Source organism: Lucilia sericata, unplaced genomic scaffold (genome assembly GCF_015586225.1).
Source record: "Lucilia sericata isolate MDLA Ls3-8-SP2 unplaced genomic scaffold, ASM1558622v1 Contig001831F_arrow, whole genome shotgun sequence".
Classification (NCBI taxonomy): Eukaryota; Metazoa; Arthropoda; class Insecta; order Diptera; family Calliphoridae; genus Lucilia; species Lucilia sericata.
Window position 1 is genome coordinate 33,447 of NW_023995727.1, and position 19,703 is coordinate 53,149.

Here is a 19,703-nt window from a genome sequence, read left to right on the forward strand (position 1 = left end):
AGATGGAAATTTGGTAGACATATTTAGTTCCAACAAAAATTGTTTTATTATGGCAGCGACATGATTTTCGATTTTAGTTTTTCTTATAGAAATCGATAATTTAGGTCTATTAGCATCATCTCTGAAAATTTCGTAGCTATAGATCCAACAGATTCAACTTTACAAGATAAAGAAAAAGACGTAAGTACACATTTATTTCTGTTTATTAATTTAAATTTAATTCGATTTGATATTTATATAATGCATACTCAGATGATCTTTGGTATTATTAAAATTGTGATGATCCCAAGGAACCAACCAATTGATACCTTCAGATAAACGTTTTTTTTTTTTTTTTTTGATAAATGATTCATACCCAATAAGCACTCAAAAATTATGATTTTTGAAATTTAACTGGATTTCAACTTTAATTCCAATTGTTGAGGTAGCAGGCTGTATCCATAATTGGTGTCCATGTGGCCGAATATGTCGTGGTTTCGCCGGCGTTTGATGTTGATAGTGTTTGTATAGTGGTTTCTCAATTGTGTGTCCTTGTTTTCTTGTTTGGTTTTCTTGTGATGGTTGTGTGTCTTGTAGTGGAGTGGGTTTAAATTTTTTTTGTGTTTGGTTTTATTTGGCACTATGTTGATTTTTCTTTTAAAATGTTTTCCTTTTTGTTTAATTTGATTGTTATAACCCTACAAGAAATGTATGACCGAAACTAACACATGCAAAATGATTTTACTAACACACTTGCAACATTTTTCTTTAAAAATTACTAAAAAAAAATAGTTAATGGATAATTCCATCAATAATGACGGTCAAATGACCGGTAAAATGACTGTGATTTACTCAATGTGTGATAAAGGGTTTCATTTGCATATGAAAGAGTGAAACAACTACATTTGACTGTCACTGTGTTTTCGTCGCATAAATTAATTATTTCAGTGAAAGCCAAAGATCAAAAAGCAAAAAATTAAAAAATTTAAGACTAAAATTATTAAAAATAAAGAGATTTATTGTAATTTAAAAACGGTGCAGGAAGTGGAGCTGAGAATATACACTTCGGAGTTTAATCTATCTGTGGTAATATGAATACATATTTACTTTTAATTTTTATATTTCAATATTTATATGCATTTCTTTACAGACAATTTATTTCCTAAAATTAAAAGGAGCATAGGAGGATTTTACATTCTGTGAGGTATGTAAAATGGTGAAATGGTAGTTAATTTATGTATATGCTTACTATGTATATTAATAAAATTAAAAATATATATCTTAAAATGTTAATAAATTGTGTTTTATTATAATTGGCATAGCCGTCAGATTTGACGGATAAATTCATCAAGTGTGATTGGTCAACTGTGATGGATATATCCATAAAGAATGATTAGTCAATCGTGACTAACATTTCCATCATCCTTGATTGGTAAAAAGCAAAAGAGTGAGCAGCTCAAATATATGTTTTAAAATCGGTAGAATTCATAAGTGCAAGGGAGATGCAAGATCACATGTACACAAAGTTTCCATCAATTTTTCATATTGCCCTTAAGAACTTGATAGAAACTTTGTTCTACGCAGTGATTGATATTTCCTTCACTAGTGTCAGTCAAATGACCGGTCAAATGACTGTCACTGTTCTTGTAGGGAAATGTTTACTATTGTTAAAAAAGGTAAATGTCAAAATGTTTACAGGGTGATTCGGATAATAGATTTATTACTACGACAATAGGGTTACCACTGTTGCCAACTTTTTTCCCAAAAATATCGCTAAAGTTGACTGAAAAATAGCTAGAAAATAGCTAAATTCAAGACATTTATAAAAATTTAGCGATAAATCGTCAAAATAATATTTTTGTATAAAATTCTGAAAAAAATAGCTAAAAACTAGCTAAATTTTTCTGATTTTTTTATATTATTCTAAATGTTAGCGATTTATCGCTAAAATATATATACATACATAGGAATGAGTAGGTACTGAGTACACATCTTATAACAAGCACATGAGAGAATCTTTTTGTGTTAAATATTTTTCAGTTTGGGTTAGGAAAAATGTAGTAAATTTTATGTTAATTTCGATATGCGACACTATACAGATCGCTTTAGAAATGTTGTAAAGTTAAAGTGAATTTCGAAATGTTGCCCTATTCGGCATAAGAGTAATTATACCCTACACCCTTTTGTGGGGAGTTTATCTGCAATATCGATAAGGCCCTATACGCCTCAGAAATGTTGTAAAGTTGTAGAAATTTATAGATCGATCCTTTCGTCATTTATTTCCACTGTTCACTATTTTTTAGAATTATAGTGAATTTTATTATCATGTCAGTCATTTACTAAAAGACTAGAATACTTAATATTCGTTTTTTAATTGAGTACAGTAAAATATACCCCTTCTAAAGTTTTTTGTATAACTTTACTTGTTTATTACCTCAAAAATGTTTATTATTTTTGGCGCAAGAGTAATTATACCCTACAACCCTTTGGGCACTTTATCTCCAATAACTTGATAAATTATTTCGGTTTAAGGTGAAATTTCACACAATATTTTATTTTATTATAAGGAATAAATCACTGTTCTAAATATAATCATTACCGGTATGCTTCTAATTATGTTCTTCAGACATTCAAAATAACCTGTATAATACATACAGCTGTTAAGTTACTGACTAAAATTCAAAGAATTGCATTGAATGCATATTGTTATATACATATAAATATCGTCATTTGTAGCAAATTTTAAGCGATATTATCAAAATATAAATGTATTAAAAATACATTAAAATCTAAAGAAAATCGCTAGATTTCCCGCTAATAGCTAAATCATATTTTTTCCCGCAAAATGAGATTAAAAATCGCTAGATTTGACGAGAAAATAGCTAAATTGGCAACAGTGAGGGTTACCAAGTGATAGAAAAGAGAAGGAAGAGAAATATGAACAGTATAAAAAAAGCAACAAAAATTTTCTCTTAAATAAAAGACAATTTTCAAGGCCAAGGCTAAAAGTACATTGAACCAAACGGTGCTGATGTCCACTATGTTATGACTATACGTTATATTTATTTTGTTAGTTATTGTTGGTATGTTTTTTTAGTTACTTTTCTTATGTGAAATAAAAAAAAATGTCAGTAGTTGGACATCAGAAGTATTTAATAATGCACAGTCTACAATCTGAAGCTTTTAAATAAACATCTTAAAAGAGCGTTAAAAAGGTTATAATCGGAGGTTAATAAATAAGAAATAATACTTACATAGTGAACAGTGACTTTAGTAAAGAAAGTTTGAAAACTCTTTGAAATTGTTTAGTTTGAATATAAAGAAAACCTGTGAGTATTAAAGTGAAAATGCTTTCAAGGAAAAATGTATTCAATTATAACATTTTGCTATTGTTTCAATGAAATAGATATTGTGCCAGAGGAGTAGGAAGCCTCACGTTGAAGTGGAAAATTCACAGACTGCGGCGATTCCTGTAAAACTATCCTTTAGGACATATAAATATTTGAAAAAATATATTCAACAAAATTTAAAATAAACAGAAGGTAATACGGTTCACATTAAACTTTGTCATAATATATGGTTGACCCCGTAATTGAACAACAAAAGAAAAACTACGCCACCTACTTGTGAAAAAGTGAGAATTGATATTAGTCCCCCAAAGACCAGAACCTTTATTCAGGATCAAAACCGAAAGAAAAGGTGAAATTTGATTTTATAGCAAAAAGGCATTTGGGTAGTTCTGTATAGGGTAGGATAAGTTATTACATTTTTATACCCACCATCAAAAAAGATGGTGGGTATTGTTTTTGTCATTCCGTTTGTAACACAATCGAAATATTCATCTAAGACCCATAAAAGTATATATATTCTGGATCCTTATTAAATTCTAAGACGATCTAGCCATGTCCGTCCGTCTGTCCGTCGGTCCGTCTGTCTGTCCGTCTGTCTGTCCGTCGGTCCGTCTGTCTGTCCGTCTGTCTGTCCCGTCTGTTGAAAACACGATAGAGTCCAAACGGAAGCAGCTAACGAGCTGAAATTTTGCACAAATATTTTATATTGATGCAGTTTGTTTGGTATTGAAAATGAGCAATATCGGTCCACGAGTTCGCGCCTAGCCCCCATATAAGGTCCCCTTCAGAAAACGACTTTAACGCTCATAACTATCTAAAAGAAGCAGCAATAGCGAAGAAATTCGACATAAACAATTTTTATAGGATCTTAAAATCATTGTAAAATTTTATAAGGATAGGTCCATAAATGACCCTATCCCCCATATAAGTCCCCCTCAGAAAAATGACATTAACGCTCATAACTGACTAAAAGAAGCAGCTATAGCGATGAAATTCGACACAGACATATTTTTAGGAACCTCATATCTTTGTAAAATTTTATAAGGATCGGTCCATGATTGACCCTACCCCCCATATAAGGTCTCCTTCTGAAAACGACATTAACGCACATAACTGTTTAAAATAAGCATCTATAGCGATGAAATTCGGCATAAACATATTTATAGGAACCTTAATATCATTGTAAATTTTATAAGGAACGGTCCATAATTGACCCTATCCACCATATACGGCCCCCTCAGAAAATGACATTAACGCTCATAACTGACTAAAGAAGCAGTTATAGCGTTGAAATTCGACACAAATATATTTTATAGGAACCTTAATATCTTTATAAAATTTATAAGGATCGGTCATAATTGACCCTACCCCCCATATAAGGTCCCCTTCAGAAAATGGCTTTAAGGCTCATTACTGTCTAAAAAGAAGCATCTATAGCGATGAAATTCGACACGAAATATGTTATAGGAACTTTAATATTATTGTAAAATTTATAAGGATCGGTCCATAATTGACATTAAACCCGCCTCCTTCTGAAAATGGCTTAACTCTCATTACTAGACTAACTAAAATCGCTCTAGAAAATTTGACGAGGATCGGTCCATAATTGACCAAACGTCCCCCCCTAAATAAGGTCCCTCTCAGAAAATAACTTAAACGCTTTTTACTACCATAAAAGTGCAAGTATAGCGACAAAAATTCGACAAAAATTTCTCTATACATAGATGTAATAAATGAGAAAATTGGATAATAAAAGCAATGGATTCTTAAATATCAAAGTTTATTTATAAGGAAGCATTCCTTTTGGCAATGATTGATGGTGGGTATACAAGATTCGGCACAGCCGAATATAACACTCTTACTTGTTTTAGGATAAGTTAGTTCATTAGTTCTTAAGAAATTTATGTATAACTAGTTTTCTTGAATTTGTAAAGGGATCAGATTAAAGAAATTTAGTATTTTACCGAAAAGAAGGCAAGAATTAGAAAATATAGAACCTCAAACTACATCCTTCAGGGAGCTCCTTTAGGGACTGAAGAAAAGAAAAAATGATTTAATTGCGAGTAGTGATTTGGAACTCTCTTGTTTTTTTTTTTTTAGTTGATCCTAAGATAGGAATATGTGTTAATTGTATTAGTTTAAGTATATATATATATTTTTTTTTTTTTTTTTTGTTTATATAAATTTAGAATAAGTATAGTTTGCGTATAGCTTAGTTTTTTATATACGGAAGAGAAAAATTTTAATGAAAACTCACAATATTATTATAGTTGTTTCTGGATAGCCAAATATTTATTGTGTTGGAATTTTCACTATCTTGAAAGATAAGTGAGAAAAGAAAAAGAATCTAAAATTTTAAAAAGTCATTGAGAATATCAAATAGAAAAGATTTAAAGTTTGACAAATTGGTTGAGAAACCGTTCGATTAAATCTTAAGGATAAAAACAATTTTGTTTATATGAAAATATAATAAAAGTAGCAATAAACAGATTTGTGAATAGAATAAAATAACGTTTATAAGAAATTTAAAAAATTATTGAAACCTTTTTGCTATACTATAAGAAAACAACAGATTAACAATCAGAAATAAATTTTAGTTTTAATTTAATTATTGTGTAGTTTAAGTGTTTTAGAAAATAATATGACTTGAAATTAAAATGATGAAGAATATGTGTGACTAATTGTGTCTAAAAGTTCCAGGTACAGTGGGCCGAAAAGGAGGAGAGAGTGATGTTATGTTTTTTTATATATATTTTTTTTGTTGGTACAGTCTCTTGGTGGTGTGGATGCGGGTTGGGTTCCCACGCCGATTGTAGAGCTGGTCGAGGCGGCATCGAAGCACCCCAAAATAACGAAGGAGTCTCGTAACACAATACTGTTTTCAAGTAAAAGAATAACCAATCACATATATAGATTAAACCCGTTAATTTTCGATTCTAAATTTAAACAAAAGGTATTTAAGTGATTTTAAAAGGTTTGTTTGCTATTAAACTATTAAATTTAAATAAAAAAAAATATATATTGACCATTTTTATATAGACAATATTTCTGGTGTTTATGGCTTCATGGAAATTTTAAAATATCTGGCTGCTTTATTTGGACGTTGGAAGATGTAAACATGCTGCAAAGTGTCTGTTTAACAATAGTTTATAAAAATCACCTATGTTTATAATATCCATTTGCTTAATTTTTTTAATAAAAGGTATGTTTCATATAAACTATATGTTCAACCAGACATTTGAGAGATTGAAATAAAATGAATAGTGCTTATTGGAAATATACATACATATATAAAAAATGTATTTGTTTAACAAATGACAACTTGGTTTAAATTATGTGAGGATTAGGGTTCTATAAATCGACTTTCGAATAATCGAACAATCGACTTTTTGTCGAAAAAAGTCGAAAAGTCGAAGTCGACTATTTTGTTCCAAAAAAGTCGATAACTCGACTATCGTCTATGAAAAAAGTCGAAAAGTCGACTTTGTAAATAAAAGTCGAAAAGTCAAAAAATTGGAAAGTCGAAAAAAGTTGAAAAGTCGAAAAAAGTCGATAAGTTGAAAAAAGTCGAAAAAAAGTCGAAAAGTCGAAAAGTCGGAAAAAGTCGAAAAGTCGGAAAGAGTCGAAAATTTTAAAAAAGTGGAAAAGAGGTCAAAAACTCTAAAATAGTCGGAAAAACTCGAAAAAAGTCGAAATAAATCGAAAATAGTCAAAAAGTCGTAAAAAATCAAAAAGTCAAAAAGTCGGAAAAAGTCGAAAAAAGTCGAAAAAAGTCGGAAAAAGTCGAAAAGTCGGAAAAAGTCGAAAAGTCGGAAAAAGTCGAAAAGTCGACCATTTATAAAATACTAAAAGTCGAAAAGTCTAAAAGTCGACTTTTAAATAAATGAAAAAGGTCGAAAAGTCAAAAAATCGACTTTTCATAAAATGGAAAAAGTCGACTTTTAACTAAATGCAAAAAGTCTATAAGTTTCAACTATAGAACCCTAGTGAGGATTGTCTAGAAAGAAAAGTTGTTCTATAAAAGTTCTATAAAAAATTGTTCAATATGAAACGAATTTTCCGAAAGAAAAGTTGTTCAATAAGAAACTTTTCGAAAGAAAAGTTGTTCAATAAGAAAGGAACTTTTCTAAAGAAAAAATTTTCAATATGGAACGAACTTTTTTAAATAACTTTTTTTCAAAAATTTCAGGAACTTTTCTTAAGAAAAATAGTTTAAAATTTATCAAACTTTTCTAAAAAAGATTTATTTTAAAATTATGTATTATTTTTTGCAATTTTAGAAATAGGATGTTTGATTTTATTTAAATTTTCAAATCCTGCTATAATAATAAATCCCTTAATTTTCATTTAATGCACTAAAAAATCATCTGGTAACTCTTTGTACCATATGTTTTGTTATCAACTTCTAGTGAATGTTCTAAAAAAAACTAATTTTCACAGAAAATTTAATAAAATTAAATAAAACAGAAAAATACCGATAAAAATGCTTTTAGATGATAAACAACAAAAATATAAACAATTTGTGGATAAATTATTGCAACGTTGCCAGGAAATACAAACAGAAAATGAAAGACATGTATTAAGGTAAAATAAAGAAAAGTATCCTAGGGGACAACATCCCTTTATAAAATCCTTCCTCTCTATCTTCCAATAGAATCAACACCATTAAAAAACTTATACGTAGACGTGTACGTGATGTCGAGCTTCTAAAAAGACGTTTAGATCAACATAACGACAATTGGCGTGCCCTGCCCATGGTAGCACCACATCCTAAACGTAAAATTGAACAGAAACGTGGCCCTAAACCTAAAAATAAGGATTGTAATGCTCAAGAACAGAAGGAGAAGAAAGTGCGCAAACAGCGTGTTAAGAAAAATGGTGAAGATAAACCCAACAACAACAATATCAATAATACATCATTGGCCGAGGTGCAAGATATGCTGGAACAGACACGCTATCAAGAAAGTCAGGCTCAACAGTTGTTAATGATGCAGCAGCGACAGTTGAATTTGAAAAATGATCAGCTACTTTGATTGCTAGTTAATGTTAGAATATTTAAGGTTAATAAATTGAATTAAGTAGAATTTTAAGAGATAGATGTAGAAGTTAAGACAAAGGTACAAAATTTTACTTAAATTAGGTAACATTTTGTACCTACGTGCGACTGTAGAACCGTTACAAAATTAAACAAAGTTTTTGTAGAATAACTAAATCATTAAATTTTTTTGGACCTTAATAAAAATATGAAAACGTTCTTGGCTTTCTTCAGTTGAAAGCATTTTGCGTGAATAATTGAAAAAAAAAACTGTTTTTTTTCGGAAAATAAATTTTTTGTTTTGCCGTTATTTCTTGTTCTCTGTAAATATGACTTTTCTGAGAAAATCAGTTAAATTCTTCCAATTTGTTATTTCTTTACATTCATTCTTTATTTTACCGTTACATTGTCAAAATCTTGTAGTTTACGTAGGTATTTTGACAAGAGACGTGTATTTATCAACTTCTTAAAATTAAGCAAATACAAAGTTATGTTTAAAATAAGAATTTCCTGCAACAAATTATCGTATCGGGTGAGTTTAATACGTATTGATAAAGTGAAATTTAAAACATAAATAAAAAATACAAATTCATTTTTGGATTCTAATTCAAAACTACTAAAAAGCCAAGCAAGTCACCTAACACACGGCAACAATCAAACAACAACTTATTCAGCTTGTCTCAAACGAGCTAAACGTTGGGTTAATTCATCTTGTTCCTGTGATACTTGGGTGGAAGCTCCAATGGTCGAAGATTGTATACCACTAGGTAATTCCATGTTGAGTTCCAAACTATTGGAAATATATAAAATATAATGAAAACAAACTTCTCTTAAAAATAACAAAAAAGTCAACTTACCCAGCCTCATCGGCCACTTGTTGCAATAGATTATCCACATCACCCTGGGGCACTGAAGTGGTAACCGTATCGGACATGGTATTTTCCATAACCGAACTTTGCACATCCAAGTCCTCGAATTGTTGTTCGAATTTCTCCATTAACGAAGAAATTTTCTCCAAATTCATACCCTTCATGGCAGCATCCATAGCTTTGACCACACCGGCCATTGAGCCCGTCACTTTACGTGTGGTCAAAGCCGATTGTACACGACTAGCTACAGCATCTACTCGGGCACTCATACGCAAATAATTAACTGCTTGATTTTCTGTCTTATGGCATTTTCTGCATGTATTCGTGCCACATCCATATTGCCCTTTTGTATGGCCTTTTTGGCTTTGGCTTTTTCCAGTTTCTCTTCCTTTTCGCATTTTTTACTATTGCGTTCTAGTTCTTTGACCGCGAATTTCAGATTGAACAAATGTTCTGTAAAATGTTAATTAATAAGACACACACATGTAATAATTAATTTCATTTTAATTAAACTCAAAGTATTTCCTTAACTTACTTTCCATTTGTGCCGTAGACATATCGTTCCCCAGTTTGCTGCTTTTACTTTAAACACTCAAAAAATTTAAAATATTTGTTTTATATTATTTTTTTGAAATATAAAAATGTTTTAATTTGTTGGCTAGTTTTTTTTATTTATTAATATTTGTTTAATATTGTTCTGTAATTTTTCTTTGTATGATTCACTTGTTTTTCTTTGATTCTCTTTCTGCTATACATTCTTTAAAAAAAAAGTACGTCATTCTTATCAGCTGTAAGCAGGGTTGAATTTAACAATAATGCCAGATTGTTAAGCAAGGGAAGTGATGGAGAACGTTACTAGTGGTAAAAATGGTGAGAAAGTAAGTTTTTATTTAAAATATACAGTTACTAATTAATTACAACGAGAACCGCTGACCACAGAAGGCATTTGGACGATTTTGAGATTTAATAATAATTAAATTTTATTTATCTATTTGTAAAGCTAATCCAAAAATTAGGTTTTAACAATCTTATGCGCAATCTTTATTTCAAGTCACTAAATTTAAATGTCAATGGTATTACAGGTGAATTCACAAAATAACTTTTAAAAGCATTTTCAATGGGATAATTAAATTCAATTTTAAAATTACGCACTAAATTAGCCATGGTTATTTCCATTTCCAAATCAACAATACGTTTGCCCACACATGAACGTGGACCAAAGCCGAAGGGTAAAAATGTAAACGGATTTATATTCTTTGCAGACATGCTACTATATTCCATGTTCTCCACACGTAACCATCTCTCCGGTATATATTCATTGGGTTTAGGAAAGTACCTCTCATCTTGTAGCAGTAAATTTGAAGGCAACAAAACATTTGTATTTTTAGGTATTTGATAACCACTTAAACAAAGATCCATGCCGGTAGCTCTTAAATTGCCAAATACCACTGGATATAAACGTAGAGCTTCTTTTATGCAAGCTCTAAGGTAGGGCAAATGTTTAGTATTTTCTATGGTGAATTTTTCACTTTTGCCAATTGTATTTAAAATTTCCTCACGCAATTTCTGTTGTTTCTCTGCATTGGTGGCTAAGCAAAGAATAAGTGCCGATAAAACGGACGAAGTAACCTCGACACCAGCTATTAACATATCTATAGACATAATCATGGCGATTTTACGATCAATTTTTAATAATTTTTCTAAAACACTCTTTCCGTCAGTGTTATCGCCTTGCTTTTCCAAACGCTGTAAAGCCTCATTGGTATATTTGAAGCAAATATCGAACATAGTGTCCATAGATTTAGCAAAACGTTTGTAGGTGGGCGTTTTGATATATCTATAAATCGAAGGTTTTATGCCCAAATCATAAAAAGCTCTGGTAAAAAGTTGTAAATTCTCAAATAATTCTTTAGCTTCGGGCGTAATGGAAGTATTTCTAATAAGACCCATCTCCTTATCCAAAGCCACTACAGCTACAGACTCAAATGATAAACGATTTATATCTTTTATAAATGTACCGGGAACTTCCAAGGTCTTAGGATCGCGGATTTCTTTAATTCTGTTAAAAAATGCGATTAAATATTTCATATATTTTGAAACTGTTTGAAAGAAATTTATTGATAACTTACCTTTGTACAAACTCATTATTAACCTTTTGCATGGGATCCATATAAAGTTTAGCATTTTTGGGTTGCATTAAAACAGGATTAACTGCGTGTCTAAATTTTCCCCATTGTTTGCCACTAAAAAAATAAAAAATTTTCTTAGTAAAATTTAGTATAAATTACGTTAAAAAACTTACTTTCCTGCCATTCCCAAATATTCTTCTACATAAAAATTATCTTTCCTCGACAGACGATAATAGTTTACCAATTCATTACCTGGTCTTATGGGATATGGTCCTTCGGTACGAAATATTTTTTCATGATCCTCCAAATTAAATGTTATCAAGTTGGAATTTAAACCAAATAATCCAGGCATATAATAGATATCGCCATAACGTTGACGAAGCAAGTTTAGAACATCAATAAATGGTAAACTATGAAATTCACCCCCCTTAATAAAACCACGAAACATTTGAAATTTAGATGGTCCTGGTAGGGTTTCAAAAGGTTTCGCCTGAGACCATTCTGCTTGTAAACTATCAATATAAGAAGTTTCCAAAGCAGGTTGATTGATCTATTAGGAAGGAAATATGATATTAAATATTTCTACAGACACCTGCAAATTTTTATAGTATTTTTTTGTTTAACATACCTTAACATCAACAAGTGTTGAATACTTGTTGTAATTTATTAATTTAAATAAATATTTTGATTGTTTCAGTTGTATCTTTGTTATCATTTTATATACTATGCGCCGTTGAAGCAACCTCTCTATATAAAATCTGAATTAAAACTGAGTATATTATATTGTTTGTAATTTAAATCAAGTACTTTAATAAAAGCTAATTTTTTATTAAATTATTTTGATAAGAGATGATCACCTCAACCCTCCAAATGTACTATACCAGTGTGTACTGAATATATACATACTATATACATAGGTATGTGTATTATAAATTAATGCTCAAAAATCTTAAGAGAAAATTGTAGTTATATTATTTTCTTAGTAATTCAGTTGATTTAAACATATTTATATAAGTTACTTCAAAAATTTCGACTAGAGTTCGGTAGATATTTAGGCGCAATTTACTATTAGATTCTCAAGAAATTAAAATCTTAATATTCGACTGGAGTATCATGGAAATTTCTATACAAAATTTTGTCGCCATTTTCTACTTAATTTCTATAGAATTTTTGTCACCAATAAATTTCTACGAAGATTTTATCGCTAATTTCGACTACATTTTTATAGAAATTTTGTCGCCATTTCTGAATAAATATTATAAAAATGTCGTCAGTTTCTACTAATTTCTACAGAAATTTGGTCTCCAATTTCGGCTAAATATCTATAGAAATTTTATAGAATATTTCTACTAATTTCTTGTAAAAATTTTGTAGAAAATTTCGATTTAATTTTTATAGAAAGTTTGTTGTAAATTTCTCCTAAATTCCTATATAAATTTTGTGATTTTGTATTATAATTTTCGACTAGATTTTATTAACCCTTAATAGCCTGGTGGTACCGACAGGAACCAACCAATAAAAATTAAGTTTTTTGTTATTTAAATATTTGTCAACTTCATGTTATGACTTTTAAAATGTTTTTATTTGCAAGCGGCACTAATTTCTTTGATCGGTATTGGAATCAAGTTTCATTTGGCTTGTCCAGGTTCAAAAGAATGCAATTACCTCAAAAAAAATTTCTTTTGTGATATTGTGTACTTTTGACAAAAAGTTTTAGTTATAAATCGACAAAATCTTAAACAGAAAAAAAATATTTTACGGATCGTTGCCTAATATTATTGTAATAATAGGTATTTGAAGTGATTTTACTTCTTTAGTTAGTGGGATTTTTTAAATTTCTGGTTGGTTCTTTAAGGGACCACCAGGCACCCAGACTTCAAATTTTTTCATACATCAGATTATATAAATCGATATTTTTGGGATGTTTTTTGATTGATTTATTTTAAAATGAAGCATAGCATTTCTGCCAGTAGTCTGTTATTGCTTGATGAAATCTTTTGTTAAAATTCGAGTGGGAAAAGATCGACCAAACAATTTTGGGGTTGAAATTGCTTAGAAACGTCGGCGTACAATCTCTGTTTATTGCCAACTAGCTATATTCACCTAGATCACATAATACTCTTACCAAAATTTATACTATAAGGCATAACGCGATCAAAAAAATCCAAATTATTCATCCCTAACGAAAGTTCGATGTCGAAAATGTCGCATAAAATCATATTTTTCATCAGAAAAGAGCTGTTTTATATATTTTATTTATATCCCAATATAATTATATTCATTAACAATGAAATTGCTTATTATTGCCTTTAAAGTACGTTTTACAATATTTATAATTTGGAAGTCCGGGTGCCTGGTGGTTCCTCTAGGAACCAACCAGGTATTTTTCGCATAACACAGGTAAATACTACATATGAACAAAGTTGTAGAACAAAAGTTGCTTAGAAATGTAAGTTTTATAACATTAATTTTTTTTCCGTTCAAACAAAAAAATCAGGCTATTAAGGGTTAAGCGACATGGCCACACATCAAATTGTTTGACTCAAAAGGTAAGTTTTTTTATTGTGTTAGTAAAAAAACTCACACCGCATATATACATGTGAGTTTTTTCACTACCCAATAAAAAACTTACCGTTTGAGTCAAACAAATTTGATGTGTGGCCGTGTCGCTTTAGAATTTAATATCCCCTCAACTTGCCGAGTTAAAGTTTACTTTTGGTTATAATTTGTGCTTTTTTGGTCTCTCAATATACATTTTAAAAATATGGCATCTCTATATTTACATATTTTTTGTATTTCTCTACACATTCTCATTCTATATTTGGCATTTACTATATTTACACATCATACGTCGTAGTAATTAGAAAAAAATTAATAAAATTTACAAAATTAATATAATTTAATAGAAAAACTAAATAACTTGTTAATAAACATTAAAATTATATTATAAAGAATAATTAAACTTAAGAAAAAACTCGAAAACAAATTAATAAATAAAACAAAATGAGTGACGACGATAGAGATATTGACATTGAAAGTGATGTAAGTGGAATACAAAAAGAAATGAAATTACAACAACTAAAACACATTTTTTAAGCATAAACAAAATGAAAAATAGTTAATTTTAAAGAAAAACAACAACAATACTAATTGTTTATATTATATTTGTTTGGTTTTAACAGGATGATAATGATTCCGATGCTGGAGGTTCTCAACAGCAGAGACACACTAGCACACAAAATTTTACCCAAGAAGAAAAACGGGCCCACCATAATGCTTTGGAACGTAAGAGACGTGATCATATCAAAGAAAGTTTCACCAGTTTAAGAGAAGCTGTACCCTCGTTAAAGGGTGAAAAGGTAAAATTATCAACAGTTAAGGCAGAAAAAATAGACATACCTATTTATTTAATATAATTTTATTATTTGTTTATAGGCAAGTCGTGCCCAGATTTTAAAGAAGACCACAGAATGTATACAAATTATGAGAAGAAAGATTCAAGCTAATCAAAAAGATGTAGAAGATATTAAAAAACAAAATGCTGTACTAGAGGCACAAAGTAAGTCATTGGGGATTATAAATAAAACTTTTAAAAAACCATATTTTCTTCTTATTTTTAGTACGTATGTTGGAATGTGCAAAGAATGGCTATGTTATTGATCCCACAGAATATCAACAGTTGACCAATGGTGATCAAACATTACAACACGACAGTTCGGATGGTGATGAACAAGATTTTAGTCGTCGTAGTAAAAAAATGAAAACGTCTTATCAGGCCTAGTAACTAATGCAAAAATTTGATGATATGAAAGTTTAGAGATGTTATAACTTACAACAACAAGAACAACAAAACCAAAAGAAAAACATGTAAATCAAAATATGCAACTGTAAAACAACTAATTGAAACAATTATGGAATAAAAAACTCATAGGATTTGTTGAAAGGATTATAAGAACTAACAGATTAATAGCCAAAATCTATTAAGAGTATAAATATTTGTATAATATTACATTATTGGAAAAAAAGTAGTCAAGTAGTAGAAGAAAAGTAATAATTTTCCCACTCTCTAATATATTTTTTGTGTCTTTTTATAAATGTTTAATAAAAATTTAAGATATAAAAGAAAATGTTGTTTTAAAAGTTTTTTTAAGGGAAAAAAACTACTATTGTCTAGTTTATGGTTAAATCTATTGTATCTATGAACTGGACTATTGCGGGTAATCTTTAGAATATATTATCATTTGTTGTAAATAAAACTACATATACCTATCTAATTTACATAAATATTAACACTTGCAAATGCAATATTTTATTTTTCATACATTTAACTATATTTTTCGCAAATATTTTATAAAAAAGTTCAACTAATTACAAAAATTCCAAGTTTTTACTTAAAACGCTTACAAACTGCCGATAACTTACTTTATTTTCAGTACCACATATAATATTAAAAACACAAATAATACAAACAGAAACATATAACACATATGACGACTGCCACCATTTTTGCCTAGTCTTATAACCCGTTGCATTGTATTGCCCAGGAAGCCATGTGTACGATCCATATCATCATCCATGCCGCGTAAAAGTTTATCTTGATAACGCACTTCATTGCCTATATCAATGGTAAGCGATTTAAGAGCTCCAATTTTTTGCTTAAGCTCTTCGGCAGCCTTTTCATTTTCATCTTCTAGAGAGTCGTGTGCTACCCTACTGGGTCCGGGATTTTGACTGAGGGGTTGATAGGGATAATTGTTGTTACGTCTCATATTTGGGTGCGCCACGATGTAAGTTGTTTTTCATACAACTAAAAATTTGTAACAATTAAAATTATGTTGAAATTTCTTTTTAATTAATAAAATTGTAAACAAAGTGACACGTACTTATTTTGGTGTTCGATATGTGTTATGTTTTGGTTTATAATTGTTGTATTTACACTGGAATGCTTTAATGCCTTACCCAGTTCGAGTTAATTTTTAATTAAAAATATTTTACTTATAATTAATAAAGGTATATTTAGTTTAATATTATTAATTTTTCTGCTATTTCTTTTTTTTTTTTTTTTGTGATATTCTTAGGTTGGCGGTGTATAAACACACAAATTGCCAGGTTATCACACAACACGTAACTTAACAAGTACGCGAATATAACAATCCAAAATATAACAAAAACTGTGGTGAAATTTATGATTCACCACCAAATGTAGTCAAATACACTTCCACAGAATACATCTGTAAGCGTGAAAGGTTGTGAGCATAAAATAAAAATAATAAAGAAAATTTTGAAAATTACAAAAGAGGAGTCATTTTACACTCCTTTATAAACTTAATTAATCCATAAAAGTCCTCTTTATTATAGGACTTTAATAAGTCAAATAAACAAGAATATTTATCAAAAATAGTGTGTCTTCCTCTAAAATCATTATATTTAGAACAATGAAAAATTAAATGGTTGGCATCCTCAATAACATTGCAGGTACCACACAAACCAGTATCCTCAACCCCTATCATATTCAAAAATTTTCTGTCATAAGCATGACCTGATAATAAACGGTTCAAAATCTTAATCTCACCAGGATCCAGTGAGAAACCTCGATACCAGGGTTTAAGCGGTACAGATGGGTTCAACGAGAAAAAGAAACCCCCCTTACTCTGAGATATTTCAGAATAAGAGACATTCCACTCTCTCACCAATTCATTATAAATTAGTCTTTCAGTCCAATCTGTCGTGTGATCAACCCTAACAGGGGCTCCATTTTCGATGGCCAGTTTCGCCAGTTCATCCGCCCTCTCATTAAAAGAAATCCCAACATGACTGGGAACCCAGACCAAATGAATAGACCTTATATCCGAATTGTTAATTATCTGAATAATCTCAGAAACCAAACAATTCTGCCATCGATTATTCAAAATAGATAAAAGAGCATTTTTGCTATCAGTAAAAATAACGATCTGCTCAGACTTGTCGAAAACAGAGGCCAATAAAGCCTCACGTATAGCAACAAGCTCAGCAGAGAGAGAAGACAATCTCACATCACTCCTAAAGATTAAAAAGCGATCAATAGATGCCAGAAAAACAGCAAAACCCGAAGCACATTCTGATATTGACGCATCAGTGGCCATAATAGAGTAACCTGAATACTCATATTCCCAATATAACCTCTCATAGTACGCACGAATGGATGACAAAGGGTAAGTACTTTGCTTCTTGCCAAAGGGATGATCAATCCTAAAAGTGACCTTTTCGGACACCAATGACTTACTGCACTTACCCACCTTGTCAAGGAGATCACCAAACTTGGAAAAAACAAATGAATAGCTATTCTTTAAATGCCTATTGTCAGAGATGAGTTCAAAAAGTGACGGATTGAAAATTGAAATACGCAAAAGTTCCTTCACAGTCAGAAAAATGGCTCTTAAATCGTTTGGAAGTTCACAAGCTAGTGCATAAATTACATGAACTGGCGTGGATGGAGTCAAACCAAGACATCTTCTCAGGGTAGCATTCTGAAAAGACTGAATTTTCCTATTAATGTACTGTGGAGAATGAGCCGTGGTCGTCCTGGCATACTCAATTTTGCTCCTAATAAAACTTTTATAAAAATTAACAGCAATATCCGGTCTAAGTCCACCCCTCACACCACCTAGACACTTAAGTAACCTTACAGCTGAATAACAGTTGTCCAATACAGCATCATAGTGTTCCTTAACAGAAAGGCTATTCATTATCCTCCTACCGAGAAACTTAAGAGAAGAAACCTGGACAATACGCTGACCATTGACAGAAATGTCAACAACCTTGCGACCACCCTTAGCAAAATACATTACATTTGTCTTGCGAATATTAAAAGTGAAATTAAGTGATGAACAAATATCAGCAAAATCAGAAATCTTCCTCGATAAGTTGTCAACAGCGTCATCAAAAGATGAATCAAAGGAAATAATGAAAAAGTCATCAGCAAACTGATATACCAGGGTATTCTCATCTTCAATGCTATGTAGAGATGAAGAATATAAATTAAACAAAATGGGTGAAAGACAACTTCCCTGTGGGAGACCATTAAAGACCCTAACTGAGCTATTGCCTAGACATAAATTCCTATTAGATAAAAAACAAATAATCCAGTCAACCATGTCAAGAGGAAGACCATAGTCGATCAGAATACGTCTTAGAATTTTGACATTGACACAATCATACGCAGCCGTAATATCTATTGTAGCAGCAATAATTCTGAATCCTTGTGCCTTTAACATTGAAATCCTGAAAAGAATCTCATTTATACAAATTGGAGCTGAATGATTTCTTCTGTATGCAAAAGTACGAGAAGGAAGTAATGACCTTTCCTCTACAACCGTCGTCAAACGATCCTTCACAATGAGATTAATGGTCTTCATGAACACTGAAATTAGGGCTATAGGCCGAAAATTTGTATAAAGAGACAGATCCTTATCCCTTTTGGGGATAGGCACAATCCGAATGTCTCTCCACGATGGTCTGATGATACCATTACAAAAGAAGCTATTGAATGCAACAAGCAAAGAGTCACGAGAATATGAGGATAAAGATCTTAACATTTCATACGTGACACGATCACAGCCACCCGCTGAATTGGCCTTTCTGCCATCAAGCACAGAATCGAGTTCAGATCTAGTCAAGGGGGTGAAAGGACCAATATGCATCCTGGAAAACTCACAAAGTGTGTTATCCGGAACCTGATCCCTCAAATGCTCCAGAAAGGGCAGATTGTTACCATCATCCCATAAGGAAGTCCGGGAACTGGCTGAGTTCTTCACATTGTTAACAAATTTCCAAGCACTCCTGGTGTTCGGCTGTAAGTTCAATTCCTCTAATCTCCTACGGAAAGACTCAGATTTGGCTCTCCTGACAGCATCCTTCCAATTAAGGAAAGCTAAGGAGGCTTCCTCCAAGTTATCAGGAGTGGGATATTTTGAAGCCTTTTTCCTAGCCGCGACTTGCAAACGAAACAATACAGACATATTCGAATTCCACCAAGATTTGGGTGAAAATGATTCTGATGTCCTGACCGTAGCAGAAGATATACGGGACCTGAAGGTATTCTCAATGTCATCAAAATCTGGAGATAAGTAAGTGGAATTCAAGTCCGAAAGGAGTCTTCGTTTCGATAGGAAAGAGACAGGTCGTGGAGATGAGGAATCAATATCCATTATTATAGGATAATGGTGGCTGCCTCCCAACCATACTGGATCAGTTTTCCATGAAATTGTAAAATTACAATTAGAAAAACTAAGATCCAGAACTGTACCCCTCGTTGACTGAAGATTAGGAAGAAAGGTCGGAGAACCGTCATTGAGACACATAA

General features: G+C 31.0%; 5 protein-coding genes across 6 annotated transcripts; 2 read left to right on the forward strand and 3 right to left on the reverse strand.

Moving 5' to 3' along the window:
* The first annotated feature begins 7,707 nt into the window (after positions 1–7,707).
* On the forward strand, positions 7,708–8,634 carry LOC119612789. The gene is made up of 2 exons (XM_037968657.1): positions 7,708–7,913; positions 7,984–8,634. Exons 1-2 carry the CDS (start codon positions 7,813–7,815, stop codon positions 8,360–8,362), a joined length of 480 nt encoding a protein of 159 aa, XP_037824585.1. The 5' UTR covers positions 7,708–7,812; the 3' UTR covers positions 8,363–8,634.
* A 100-nt stretch (positions 8,635–8,734) lies between these two features.
* Positions 8,735–15,470, forward strand: LOC119612788 (protein max-like). 2 transcript variants are annotated; one of them, XM_037968655.1, is made up of 4 exons: positions 8,735–8,896; positions 14,545–14,721; positions 14,798–14,921; positions 14,983–15,470. In XM_037968655.1, the coding sequence occupies exons 1-4, from the start codon at positions 8,855–8,857 to the stop codon at positions 15,141–15,143; spliced, it is 504 nt and encodes a 167-aa protein (XP_037824583.1). In that variant the 5' UTR covers positions 8,735–8,854; the 3' UTR covers positions 15,144–15,470. The 2 variants fall into 2 exon arrangements, with proteins under 2 accessions (XP_037824583.1, XP_037824584.1); XM_037968656.1 differs by lacking the exon at positions 8,735–8,896 and adding an exon at positions 14,168–14,404.
* LOC119612787 (charged multivesicular body protein 1b-like) lies at positions 8,736–10,011 on the reverse strand. The gene is given in 4 exon segments (XM_037968654.1): positions 8,736–9,154; positions 9,222–9,528; positions 9,531–9,686; positions 9,769–10,011. Coding segments are annotated over 4 exon segments (609 nt in total). The 5' UTR covers positions 9,791–10,011; the 3' UTR covers positions 8,736–9,030.
* On the reverse strand, positions 10,246–12,131 carry LOC119612786 (probable cytochrome P450 12c1, mitochondrial). Its single transcript, XM_037968653.1, has 4 exons — positions 11,991–12,131; positions 11,536–11,912; positions 11,363–11,476; positions 10,246–11,292 (listed from the first exon to the last, which is right to left on the reverse strand). The coding sequence occupies exons 1-4, from the start codon at positions 12,075–12,077 to the stop codon at positions 10,275–10,277; spliced, it is 1,596 nt and encodes a 531-aa protein (XP_037824581.1). The 5' UTR covers positions 12,078–12,131; the 3' UTR covers positions 10,246–10,274.
* Positions 15,471–15,629: 159 nt separating the features above from the next.
* Positions 15,630–16,474, reverse strand: LOC119612790 (BET1 homolog). Its single transcript, XM_037968658.1, has 2 exons — positions 16,246–16,474; positions 15,630–16,169 (listed from the first exon to the last, which is right to left on the reverse strand). The coding sequence occupies exon 2, from the start codon at positions 16,129–16,131 to the stop codon at positions 15,781–15,783; it is 351 nt and encodes a 116-aa protein (XP_037824586.1). The 5' UTR covers positions 16,132–16,169; positions 16,246–16,474; the 3' UTR covers positions 15,630–15,780.
* Between the last annotated feature and the right edge of the window lie 3,229 nt (positions 16,475–19,703).

What these genes read in the sequence shown, in the direction of transcription:
- LOC119612786 (XM_037968653.1), bottom strand. Translation starts at nt 12,077, where the DNA reads ATGATAACAAAGATACAACTGAAACAATCAAAATATTTATTTAAATTA. An exon ending in CAACACTTGTTGATGTTAAG is followed by an intron (nt 11,913 to 11,990) that starts GTATGTTAAACA and finishes CCTTCCTAATAG; the next exon opens with ATCAATCAACCTGCTTTGGA. An exon ending in TATTTGGGAATGGCAGGAAA is followed by an intron (nt 11,477 to 11,535) that starts GTAAGTTTTTTA and finishes TTATTTTTTTAG; the next exon opens with TGGCAAACAATGGGGAAAAT.
- LOC119612789 (XM_037968657.1), top strand. Translation starts at nt 7,813, where the DNA reads ATGCTTTTAGATGATAAACAACAAAAATATAAACAATTTGTGGATAAA. An exon ending in AATGAAAGACATGTATTAAG is followed by an intron (nt 7,914 to 7,983) that starts GTAAAATAAAGA and finishes ATCTTCCAATAG; the next exon opens with AATCAACACCATTAAAAAAC.
- LOC119612790 (XM_037968658.1), bottom strand. Translation starts at nt 16,131, where the DNA reads ATGAGACGTAACAACAATTATCCCTATCAACCCCTCAGTCAAAATCCC.
- LOC119612788 (XM_037968655.1), top strand. Translation starts at nt 8,855, where the DNA reads ATGTTTAAAATAAGAATTTCCTGCAACAAATTATCGTATCGG. An exon ending in GCAACAAATTATCGTATCGG is followed by an intron (nt 8,897 to 14,544) that starts GTGAGTTTAATA and finishes TGGTTTTAACAG; the next exon opens with GATGATAATGATTCCGATGC. An exon ending in CCTCGTTAAAGGGTGAAAAG is followed by an intron (nt 14,722 to 14,797) that starts GTAAAATTATCA and finishes ATTTGTTTATAG; the next exon opens with GCAAGTCGTGCCCAGATTTT.